The sequence below is a fragment of the Cricetulus griseus genome, chromosome 7, assembly GCF_003668045.3.
Source record: "Cricetulus griseus strain 17A/GY chromosome 7, alternate assembly CriGri-PICRH-1.0, whole genome shotgun sequence".
In the NCBI taxonomy this organism is placed as follows: Eukaryota; Metazoa; Chordata; class Mammalia; order Rodentia; family Cricetidae; genus Cricetulus; species Cricetulus griseus.
In genome coordinates, this window is record NC_048600.1 from 114,093,886 (window position 1) to 114,106,327 (window position 12,442).

At 50.6% G+C, this 12,442-nt stretch overlaps 1 protein-coding gene across 5 annotated transcripts in view; it reads left to right on the plus strand.

Annotated features, from left to right (window-relative positions):
- Atp6v0a1 (ATPase H+ transporting V0 subunit a1) overlaps positions 1–10,167 on the plus strand; it is a 57,132-nt gene extending 46,965 nt beyond the window's left edge. For 3 of the 5 annotated variants that reach the window (XM_035447324.1, XM_035447321.1, XM_035447322.1), the window contains 3 exons: positions 1,329–1,446; positions 1,863–2,034; positions 8,695–10,167. In XM_035447324.1, the coding sequence (XP_035303215.1) occupies positions 1,329–1,446; positions 1,863–2,034; positions 8,695–8,788 (384 nt within the window). In that variant the 3' untranslated portion in view covers positions 8,789–10,167. Of the gene's footprint in view, positions 1–1,328; positions 1,447–1,862; positions 2,035–4,081; positions 4,862–8,694 lie in introns of those variants that run through there. The other 2 variants (XM_035447323.1, XM_027428126.2) reach the window with 2 other exon arrangements.
- Positions 10,168–12,442: the final 2,275 nt, after the last annotated feature.

Consider the following 12,442-nt stretch of genomic DNA (forward strand, 5'->3'; position numbering starts at 1 on the left):
CATATTCCAGGCACAGGTGCTCCACTGTAAGGCAGGGATCCTCTGGGCCTTGTCCACCGGCAGGTCCTTACAGCCTCCAGTACAGGTGGGATCTAGGCTGAGTACACCTGATAGTTAAATTCAACTTGCAATTCAATCTGGAGTCACCTGAGACAAGCCTCTCACCGTGTCTGAGAGGTTATCACTGTTGGGCTAACTAAAGCGGGAAGACACAGCTTAAAAGTAGGTGGCACCATTCCCTGGGCTTGGGGTCCTGAACTGAATAAAAGGCAAACTGCACCTGCATCTATTGCTCTCTGCTGCTTGGCTGTGGATGTGACCAGCTGCTTTTAGCGCCTGCTGCCTTGGCTTCCCCAACATGATAACTACACCTTGAACTGTGAGCCAAATAAACCTTTCCCCTAAATCACTTTTATTGGGGTATTTAATCACAGCAACAGAAAAATAATAAGATAATAATAATCATTCTTGACTCAGTATATCCCACTGTGGAGATCAGATCCCATCAGGGTGAGAAAAAATTGTTGAAAAGAGTCTCATTAAGGTACAGTATGTAGAGCTGGAGAGATGGCTCAGTGGTTAAGAGCACTGTCTGTTCTTCCAGAGGTTCTGAGTTCAATTCCCAGTACCAACATGGAGGCTCACAGACTCCTATCTCCTGTTCCAGAGGATCTAATGCCCTCTGCTGGCCTATGTGGGTGCTGCATGCACACGTGCACAGATACCCATGCAGGAAAGACACTAATAAAATAAGACATAAAATAAAAATAAGTCTGGCAGGCCAGTGGTGGCACAGTCCTTTAATTACAGCACTCAGAAGGCAGAGGCAGGAAGATCTCTGGGTTCAATGCCAGCATGGTCTACAGAGCGAGTTCCAGGACAGCCAGAGCTACATGGAGAAACCTTGTCTCAAAAATCCAATAAATAAATATGTCTTTAAGAAAGAGCAACATAAAACAAGAATGAAAAGATAGGCATTTCCTGATGCAGTGGCATACACTGCAAAGCCAGTACAAGAAGGCTAAGGATGTAGGGTTCCAAGTTCAAGATCAGCCTGCCACTACACAGTGAAACTGTTTAAAAAAACAAACAAAAAGATACAGTGTCGTGTATTGAGAGGGTATTAGGGTGCCCTAGTTGGAAACTAGGCCAGGAAGGCTTTTGCTGAAATCTGTTTTCAAATCAACACCAGTACCCAGCCCCTCTACAGGTGAGACGTCAGCTATAAGAAATATGTCCCTTGCCCTGGCGTGGGCTCCGGGGGCGACTCCCCTCCTGCACACCCCCTCCTAGCCTGATATCTCCTCTATGGTTTCCTCCCGTGCCAGTTTGACTTTGCGGACACCATGGTCCACCAGGCCATCCACACCATCGAGTACTGCCTGGGCTGCATCTCCAACACTGCCTCCTATCTGCGACTGTGGGCCCTCAGCCTGGCGCATGCACGTGAGTGTGCTCTCTCCAGGCCCCACCCCCAACGCCCTTAGATTAGTGGAGGCTGCCTCAGCATGGAAACCCATAGAGCTTCTGTGGAGTCAGTCCAGCTCCCGATTCCAAGAGTGAGTGCAGATAAGGTGTGTCCACTCTTACTCAGGTTAGCTGTTTGGGGTGATGCTGCCCAAACTGCAGGAACACAGGTTTCAATGGGCAGCGCTGGCGCATGCCTTTAATCCCGGCACTCTGGAGGCAAAGGCAGGTGGATCTGTGAGTTTGAACCCAGCCTGGTCTACGGGGTGAGTTTTAGGACAGACAGGGCTAGAAATTCAGTTTTCAAGGAACTCACCAGGTAAATGGTGGCAGAGTAAAATGAAAAGATCACACTCTCCTCAACTGCACCTTGTGTCTGCCCCTTCCTTCCCCAGAGCTCTCGGAAGTACTTTGGACCATGGTGATCCACATCGGCCTGCATGTTCGGAGTCTGGCTGGAGGGTTCGCACTGTTCTTCATCTTCACCGCCTTTGCCACCCTGACTGTGGCCATCCTGCTGATTATGGAGGGTCTCTCAGCCTTCCTCCACGCAATCCGGTTACACTGGTGAGTGGCAATGTGTCTTAGGTGGAACAGCGTAGAGCAGGTCACCCCCTTGGTCACAGGGAGTGGACAGTGCTTCTTGTACCGGAAGTGTGCCTGGTAGGGAATGGAAGCTGGCCCTCTCCAGCTCAGTTGAGGGTATCAAGGTGCCCCAGTTAGGCCAGGAAGGATTTGGGGGCAGTCATCGCTGAAATCACTTTTCAAAGGCAACACCAGTACCCAGCCCCTCTACAGGTGAGATGTCAGCTATGAGAAATTAGTCCTCTGCCCTGGTGTGGGCTGCGGGAGGGGGGGGGCGACCGGGGGGGGGGGGGATGGGACGGGACGGACTCAACTCCTGCACAACCCCTCCTACATTTCTCTGTGTAGCCCTGGCTGTCCTGGAACTCGCTCTGTAGACCAGGCTGGCCTTGAACTCAAAGAGATCCTTAGGCCTCTGCTTCCTGAATGCTGGGATCAAAGGTGTGCCCCGCCACCACCTGGCTTGTTTTCTTTTTTTAAATAGGGTCTCACTATATAGCCTAAGCTGGCCTCACACTCACAATTCTCCTGCTTCAGCTTCTCAAATGTTAGGGTTACAGGCAAGGAATACCATGCACAGCTGGTTTGTGTTTTGCGTGTGAGGGTGTTTCTGTGGCCTTGATTCCTGTCTTTAGAGCGTTGGACTGGACCCCATCCAGGAATTGCTAGAGCACACTCTCTCCCGACTTTGTCCCTTTACTGTGTCACTGTGCCAATGCTTTGGTAGGATGCTAAGTACACTAAAGCAGCTTTTCCAAAGGTGGCGTAGCAGTGTGGAGGTGTGCACTGTTTGCTCTCCTTAATGTGCTGGGTGATCCTTCATGCTCTATATGAAGAAATGGCTCAGGAATCAGAGAGCTAGAGGCTGGGCTGTCACTATGACCTCAAACGTGGGTTCCCAGATTGAGCAAATAAGAATACAAAGAGAGGTCTAGCGACATGAGTCGGTGTGTTAAAGCATTTGCCACCACACCTGATGACTTGAGTTTAGTCCCTTGGAACCACACGGTGGAAGGGGAGAGCCAACTTTGTAAGTTGTCCTCTGACCTCCACGTGTCCACTCTTGTACTTACAGACATACACATACACTCAAGATAAGCAACTATAATTTTTTGTGTGACTATTTCTCAAATGTGCCTGAAATGCAGCAGCCACACAACAAGCCAGGCAGCCTGGTTTCGCTGGCAACTCTGCCTCAGACTCCTCCTTTCAGGGCTCCATTTACTCCTCTATGTTGCCATTCTCCTTTGAGGGAAGAGTCAGTCCTGGCGTTGGCTGTAGATGACCCACACAAACACCCCCACCATACACCCTGAAAGGCTTACACACTCACTGGCCCTGCCTCAGAAACCCCTAGATGAGGTGATAGGTGGTCTCTGGGCTCCACAGAGCTTTGCACAGCCCAGACCCTGAGGGGCCTCTTGCCAGTGCCCTCCTTTCTCTCCTGGCTCCATTGCAAGTGTCTAAGAGTCTCCTGTGGTTGTGCCCAGTTACGGGAAAGAACTGAGGTATGTTAGGGGGAGGCTGTGGCTGACATTAGCCCTCCCTCCAAAGCTGCCTTAGGAGGCCTGTCAGTAGGTCAGTAGAAGCTGCTGTCTCTGAGCTGGCTCTCCTGGCTCCTCTTCTCCCAGCCTGTGGTTTGTTTACTGGGAGCCTGGGAGGTTGGGAGGGCTGTGCACTTTCAGCCACTGGCTTGGCACCCTCCCCTCAGGTTATCAGCCAGGTCTCCCAGCACACTTCCTCAGCTGCTCCAGTGAGGGAATGTCTGTAACCAGCCCCGGCGGCAGTGACTCACTTTTTCTTGCCCTCTTGGCCTCCGTGCTTTGTGCTTTCCTGTTCTCATCTGTGTCTCCTGAGCTCAGGACTTGAAGGAAGAGCGACAACCCCTCTGTAATTGCAGCCTGTGTTAAAGGTGCTTCCCATTCTGGGCAGGGGAGGAGCAGTACAGGTTAGTGTGAGGAGAGTGCCGGCCTTAGGTCTCACTTCCAACAGGAGCTGATGCAGTTGGGATGCCATGTTTTGTTACCAGGTGAATGCCTTCATCCTCGGGCTCTCTGAACATGGCTGTGTCTCATGTGGAGAGAGAGAAGATGATAACCAGGTGGCAAAGTTACTGTGAGAACACAGGAAATAATGCACGTACCAGGTGGCTCTACACAACCCTGACATACCATAATAGACAATGGCTGAAAAGTAGGATGCTCTGTAGAGAGAGACCTGACTGGCGTGCCCTACAAACAAACTTCACAAACAAACTTTTTCAGCTGGTTAGAGAATGGGGAGCCCATAAAGGAGGCAAGTGCTGCCATCTGGATGCCCTTTAGATACAGTCTGCAAGGATCGGGCTTGAGGTAGATGCCTCGCTTTCATTTGTCTGTGTGGCAGTTTAAGTATTGAGCAAGAGGGGAAGCAGAGGAGGCCTTCTCATGCAATTTTCAGAATCCTGGCTTTGGAGGGATGGGTGGTGCCACATTTGAGACGTGGCACCACCACTTAAAAGTTTAATTGGTGCTCGTGCGCCCTCTACTGACCCAATGCAGAAGCGCACAAAGGGCTGCAGGGACCTCAGCATTGTTGCCCTCTGGTGAGGGGTGGGAAGGGTCCTTGCCAAAATGGATAGTGCTGTTCTGGTTTCCAGCACCAGATGCCAGCATCTTCACACCTTTCTTGTCACCCCTGGTGTTCCCCTGATAAATAAGCTCTACGGGGTTTTTGGTGGGATGGAGAAGAAAAACGTTTAATCTGATTTGATTTGATAACATAAACCACTGGTCTGACTGTCTAAAGCCAGTGACATTTGAGAACGTAATTTCTGTCTGCTGGGTTGTGTCTCCCCACCTACCCTGTAAAGTGTACTTGGCATTCATACCCACCATAATCAGACACAGAGTGGGGATCTGGCTATAACTGGCCATCAGAATGAGGCATAAAGAATGAAGCCTGGGACAAGGACCCCTTCTGTAGAGTCCATATGTGTGTCCATGCTCACACCTGTGTGCTCCCAGGTGGGCTGAATGGGGAGACAGAATGGGGAACAGGCATTCGGAATGGAGTGACACTGCAATAAAAATCCTGGGGAGATAGTCCCAGGCTGACAGCACCGCCTGATACCAAGCCATCAGAGAGATGTGTGTTCATCCCCAAAGTGTGAAGGCAGAGCCAGAAAAGCAGCTGCCCCAGCCTCTTCTAAAACTGCCTCCCTCCATCACCCTCCACCAGGAAGGGAAAAGGCCCCACAACCCCTTCCTCCTTCAGCCAACCCCAGAAAGGGGGCCCTGGAACATGGCAGGAGCTCTCATGTTTGCCCTCGAAGCCCCTGGCTCACTGGGTGGCCTTTGTCAGGAGCTGAAGCTGGAAGGGGTGATGGAGAAGGCAGTCTGTAGGGTTCTAGGTGCACTTCAGAGGCTGAGCAAACTGCCAAAGAGCCTGCAGGGGGCAGCACCTCTCACCCTGAGAGGCAGCTTTGGTCTATGTTCTCAGGAAGCACATGTTTCCCTGGGTGGGGCAGCCCAGGGAAGTTGTTTCCATCTCTGTACTGGGAGCTTGCGGTGAGGACTGTCAGGGCGGAAGGTAAAGTCCAATTGACCTCTAGACAAACCCAAGATGGTGGCCTCATATGTGAGGCCCTGGCCCCCATCCTAAGCACTGTGGAAACAATAGCCATCTAAGCAAAACTTAGGCTACATTTGCCCTTTTTGAAAATTAGAGTTGTCTGTCTGTGTGGTTAGCTGGCCAGGAAGTCATTCAGAATGCATCCTTAGAACTGGAGGCATGGGTTGGAACCCTGTGATGGCAATCTCGGGGTACACAGTATAGAATAAAGGAGAGACATACATCTTTTGTTCAGTTGTTTAGGAATACCCTTGGTATACATGAATGAGGCCTACCCAACATGAACCCTCCAAACCCAAGGGAAGTGAGAGAGAGCAGGAGACTAGCCACCCTCCCCCAGAGCCAGCTCTGTACCTGGGACTTGCAGAGAGACATCTTAGAAGCTAGTGCAGGGGACAAGGTGAATCTGGGCCCTGGAATCCTTCAGCTGATGTGAGCTCAGAGTACCATTGCTGGGTTCCATTTCCCCAGGAGGCCTTGGGGCCTGGGCCCTGCCCCTGCAGGATGTGAGGGCAGGAGAAAGCACTGTATGATCACTTCTGCACAGAAAGTTCTTCTACTTCTCCCAGCAGGGACACCCATGGCTCTGCCACTGTGTCCTTCAGCAGTCACTGCAGACCTGAGGGGCCTCTGCTGTACCTCTAGCTGCCTCCCACCCACTGTACTTTAGTTGCATGATAGAAACCCTGACTAAAGCTGAAGGGTGAGCTGGGCAGCTAGACTAGTCTCAGGCCTTGATGCTTCTTAAAGCCTTTGTCACCTGTCCCCTAGAGCCCACCACAGCCCCATCCCTGCTTGTTCTTGCAAGAGTCACAGGGTGCCTAGGGGAAGCTATGCCCCAGGGCAGCTTGGCTTTTTCTGGATCAAGCATGTGTGTTTCTGCCCATATTTGGTGGTGGTTTGGTTGCTGGGTTGGCGGGCTGCTGGCCAGGGGAGTGTTCGGGAGGAAACAACCAGGCAGTCCTGCTCCTGACTTCTTCCTGCCCCTCTGAGTTGGAAAAGGCCCCAAAGAGACCAGCAGGAATAGCTGCCAATCTGCCTGGGAGGGGAGTTAAGGCCCTGTTTTTCCTTTTCGTCTCCAGAGAAGAGTTCTTTCTCAGATGTTTTTGTGGCTGGAGAATATTTTTGCTTTGAGAAGAATCACACACACAACCCCCCCCCCCAGTGTCCACTTTCAGCATTCACTCCCAGGTCTCCCTTCTTGGGCGGAGTGGGGGGGGGGCTGCAATCATGTTTACCCAGAATTCCTCCGGGGGCTTCCCTTAGCAGGCGCTGTGTGAGCTCCTACCAGGAAGGGGCTGGGGGATGTTTCTTCTTCATTTCCCGGCTGATGTCACACTGTACTGTGCTGTTACACTGAGTGCCAATACGCCTAGTAGGGCAGAGTGAATGAAACGTGAGGACAGACAGCCGTCCCCGGGCATCCAGTGCTGTGTCTTGCTGAGGACAGGCCTGGGCTCAGAAAGCAGCTCCTGAGGAGGTGACAAGGTGGTCCTGTGGCAAAGCTGCTGCCACACAACCTGGTGACACATGGAAAAGTGGAAGAGGAGAACCGATTTCACAAAGTTGACCTCTGACCTCCCCACATAGCAAATTTTAAATGTTATTTTTAATTTAAAAGATAAATAAAGCCAGGCAGTGGTAGTGCACACCTTTAATTCCAACAATCGGGAGGCAGAGGCAGGTGGATCTCTGTGAGTTCCAGGCCAGCCTGGTTTACAGAGTCAGTTCCAGGATAGGATCCAAAGCTACACAGAAACCCAGTCTCGAAAAATCAAAAGAAAAAAAAAAGATAAGTAAAAACAGAGGTCATACAAAGGTGTGTCTTAGTTAGGGCTTCTAAGCAAAGCAACTTGGGAAGGAAAGGGTTTATTTGGCTCACACTTCCACATCACTGTTCATCATTGAAGGGAGTCAGAACAGGAACTCAAGCAGGGCAGAAACCTGGAAGCAGAAGTTGATGCAGAGGCTGCCTGCTTTCTTATGGAACCCAGGACCACCAATCCAGGAATGGCCCCACCCATAATGGACTGGGCCCTCTCCCATCAATCATTAAGACAATGCCCTCCCTATAGACTTGCATACAGCCCAGTCTTACAGAGGCATTTTCTCAGTTGAGATTCTCATCTGTCAAATGACCCTAGCCTGGGTCAAGATGACCTAAAACTACCAAGCACAAGGTGGAAGAGATAGAGTGAGAGAACCATCTCCACAGGGTTGTCCTCTGACTCCCCCATACATGCTATAGCACATGTATGCTCACGAACACATATTATATACATACATACATCCTAAAGTAAAATGAATTCGATGAGAGCAGCTCCTGGGCTGTGAGCAGCAAGCCACGAAGGGGTTATCTCAAGCTCACCCAGGAGCACAGGGCTGGAGGGAAAGTAGTACAAACGTCTGAATAGGGCTGTTCTGGGCCAGCCATGGTGACATTCCCTGTAGTTCCAGCTATTGTGGAAGCTAGGGCAAGATGATGGCTTGAGTCCAGGAGTTCAGGGGCAGCCTGGGCAACATGGTGAGACCCTCTTTATTTGTTTTTGTCGGGAGGTTTTCGAGGCAGGGTTTCTCTGTGTAGCCCTGGCTGTCCTGGAACTCATTTTGTAGAGCAAACTGGCCTTGAACTCAGAGATCCACCTGTCTTTGCCTCCCAAGTACCGGGCTTAAAGAAGTGTGCCACCATCACCCAAGTTTATTATTTTATTTTTAAAATATTGGTTTATGTCTGATTGAGGGCGTGGAGGCTAGAAGAGGGTGTCAGATCTCCAGGAGCTAGAGTTACAGGAAGTTGTGAGCAGCCCCGTGAGTGCTGGGAACCAAACTCAGGTCCTCTGCAAGAACAGCAAGTGCTCTTAACCACTGAGCCATTTTATTTTGGTTTTTGACAGGGTCTCACTATGTCGCCCTGGCTGGCCCTAGATCTGCCTGCCTTGTCTCCTCGTGCTGGGGTGAAGTATGTGCCACCACTCTCAGCCCTATCTCATTTTCCCTGAGAAATGGTGACTGTACTCTTCTTCTTTCCAGGGTGGAATTCCAGAATAAATTCTATGCCGGGGCCGGTTTCAAGTTCCTCCCCTTCTCCTTTGAGCATATTCGGGAGGGGAAGTTTGATGAGTGAACCCTCAGCAGGGCTCGTGCCCAGAGCAGCTCCCCTGCTTGCCTCCACGGTGATTCTCTGTGTTCCTTTTGCCTGTTGGTTGTGATCCCTGGGTACCAGGGCGTTTGTGTCACCCCTGCCAGCCTGTCCCCGCCGTGAGTCATTTAGGTAGGTGCTGGCCTTCCCTGGGTCTCCACCCCAAGCCTTGTACGTAATGTAGATTTCCTAGGGAGACTTGGATGGCTGTGCCTGATACCCATCCATCCCAACAGCACCAGTCTTGGCCTCCTGGCCTCCGGACAGACAGCCCTATTCTACTCCTTGCTGGTGAGCCAACCTGCATAGTCACATGGGTGTGCAGAGCCCTCAGGATGAAAGGGGTCCCTCTTCAGTCCCGAGTTCTTGGTCACACCTAGGAAGAGGATCAAAACTGGTTTCCTCCTAGTAGGGGACATGGTTTATGGAATATATCCCACTCCAGTTAGCAGGGACAGTCAGGAAGATGCTCTTGTCAGCCTTTGCCCACGCCTTTCCAGTTAGTATTAAGAGGGAATTCAGATGGCCCCATCGGGCCATCTTCTCCTTGTCATCCCAAAGGTCCCAGGATAACCAGCACCACCCTCCTCTCCAACCCTGTTGGCCCAGCATAGCATCCCTGGAAAGGGGAAGTCTAATCAACTTGTGCACAGGGCTTCCCGACCTTAGATTACTTTCTACCCAGTCTGCATGAATGGGCCTTGCCCCACACTACATCCCAGGGCAGAGGTTAAAATTGGCACTCTCCTAGTGCAGCTCTGAGACCTTTCCCGTCCTGATCATGATGTCCTGAGGCTGTGGTCAGTAAGGTTGGTTCTGCCGGCAGGCCTGCCTTGATTTGCCCACTGATAGTCCCTCCCAACTCCCACAATGACCCCAGGTTTCAGGAGTCGAATCCTTGGCAGGAAAGGTCAGTGCCATTTACAATTTGCTAATTGGATGTGCCTGACTGGTAGGCTTCTGGCACAGGTGTGGTGAGCGCTGTTCAGGCCTGCCAAGCCCCTGTCACCCACCTTGTGTACCCCTGGCTGTGGATCTCAAACCCTTCTAATCATGTGCTGACCCAGCAGCCCTGGCTGCTCTCCCTCAATTTACCCACTGCCTTCTCTGGGAGGCAATGCTAAATCAGCAAGGCCCATCCCCTCCTCCCACCCTGGCACCCAGAGAGCTGCTCAAACACTTGCCCAGGCAGGGCTGGCCCACTGTGACCTTGTCCTGAACCCCTCTCCTTTTGTGTCCAGTTTACATGAAGACCTTTGCTCTGTTTACAGTGAGGCCTGAAGCTGAGCTCTTTGTCAGGGGCCCTGCTCAAAGCCTTCTGTTCAAACATTCTCATGCTGAATAAAGTGTGTTTGACTCTCACACACACTGCCTGTCTCTGAGTGCACAGCCCTCTTGAGCCCATCTGGTGCCCACACCCTCTCCTTCCTGCCAGTGTTTCTGCTTTTCTTCATCATCTGAGGCCACAGTTGCCATGGCCCTGGCTGGGCACTGAGTTTGTGAAATTAGCGCCTTATCTCGAGTTTCCCAGGCGCCTTCCCACTGCTGGGAGCCAAGTTAGCTTTGCAGAGCTTGGGCAGCCTTCATCTCTCTTCCCTCCACTGCGCTGCCCAGCCGCAGAATGGGGGCGGGTGTCTGCTCCATGTGCCTTCTCCAGGGCTCCGTGGCCTGGCTATTTTGAGCCCTAATGCCATTGGCCTTGGTGTAAGTAGAGGCTTGGCAGACTATTCAGGGCAGCTGGAGAATGTGAGGTGCTGAAGTAGGCAGGCTATGGGCCAAAGAACCAGCAGGCTGCAGGGAGATGGCTGGGTGGGGAGGGCACTTCATCACTTCCTTCTCTGAAACATAGACATTCTTTCTCTGCACATGTCCCCCCTGCACACACACACGCACACGCACACGCACACACACATATACATACACACACACACACACACACACACACACACACACACAGAGGAATGTAACACCTGTTTCTCCTGAGGGCCAAGGAGAGGCTGGGACATCCTGTTCATTCTACCTTTTTTGTTTGTTTGTTTGTTTGTTTTTTGTTTTTTGTTTTTTGTATTGGTTTTTTCAAGACAGGATTTCTCTGTTTAACAGTCTACTTTGTAGACCAGGCTGGCCTCGAACTCACTGAGATCTGCCTACCTCTGCCTCCCAAGTGCTGGGATTAAAGGCATGCACCACCATTGCCAGACTTCATTCCATCTTCTTATCCTACCGTAGCCTAAACCCCTCTCTCCAAACCAACAGGACACCTACCTGGGGAGCAGTACTCCCCAACTCCAGATGGCTCTTCAAATAAAAGGCCTCAAGGAAATTCTGTTGATGAACTCTTTTTTCTGTTTTTTTGTTTTGTTTTGTTTTGCATTTTGTATTCTTTGTATTTTCTTTGTTTTTCTTGTGTTGATGAATTCTTAATCTCTTGCTGTTACCTACTCAAAAGCCTAATTAGAATAGCAGAGTTGAGAATTCAGGATTAAATCCTAATTTATAGTCGGTGAATTTTAGACAAAGAGGCCAAGATAATTCTATTAAGAGACCTGGGCATGACACTGTCTGTCTATAGTCCCAGCATTATAGGGGTGAATGCAGGATTGGAAGTTCAAGACCAGCCTGAACTACATGAGGCCCAGTTTTCAAGACAACACAACACAAACTCCTTTGTTTTCATTAGTGCTGATACAACTGAGTATCCTCCTGCAAAGGACACGTTTGGATTGCTCCATAACCATAACAAAAATGAAATCAAACACCAAGCCTGGGCCTGTGAGCCCAGCACTGGAATGGAAGGATCTTGAGTTTGAAGCCAGCACATGCTGTATACACAGATCATGTCTTAACCACCTAAAAATGAATTAAAAGTGGATCATAGACCTAAATGGAAGAGTTAACACTATAAAACTCCAGCCGCCTTCTAGCGAACCAGTGACTCTCACAGTGAGTAACAAGATAAAAATGCAGATGTTAGCCTTCAAATCCTTGGCAAGCTCTCGTGTATCGAAGGCCGTAGTCAAAGCGCCTGGAGACAAAAAGATAGAAGAAAGGCCATAGCCCGATACCCAGGCAGTCTGAGCCATGTCATCCAAGGAAAGGGTAAAAGACTCTGACACTGTCGGAGTGAAGGCAAAGGCTCAGAGATAGCTGTCTCCAAGGAGTGTGTGTCGGGGCTAAGGGAACACTGTCGCAGATTTTCCTGGCCAATACTTCTCCAGCCTACACTCCCCTCCCCACAGAAGCCTCATTTTGTGTAAAGATGGATGCTTGCTTTCCCTTTCTCTAAAAAAGAAGAAAAAGATGGGGCCCCCACATGCCTGTAGTCCTGATACTTGGAGTTGGAGCCAGAAGGAGCAGAAGTTGAAGGCCACCCTCCCCCTTGCCTACACAGTGAGTTTGAAGCCAATCTAGGCTACATGAGAAACTGTCAAAAAAAATTAAAAATCTGGTAAGATGACTCAGCAGGTAAAAATGCTTGCCACAATCGCCTAATGGCCTGAGTCAGGCCCCCCCAGGCCCCATATAAAGTTGAAAGGCGAGGAGGAACCTCCCACCACCCACCTCCTACGCCCCATCACACACAATGACAATAGTAAAAATAGCTTAAAATTTAGAATAAAACTTAAGCCCAAGCCAGGT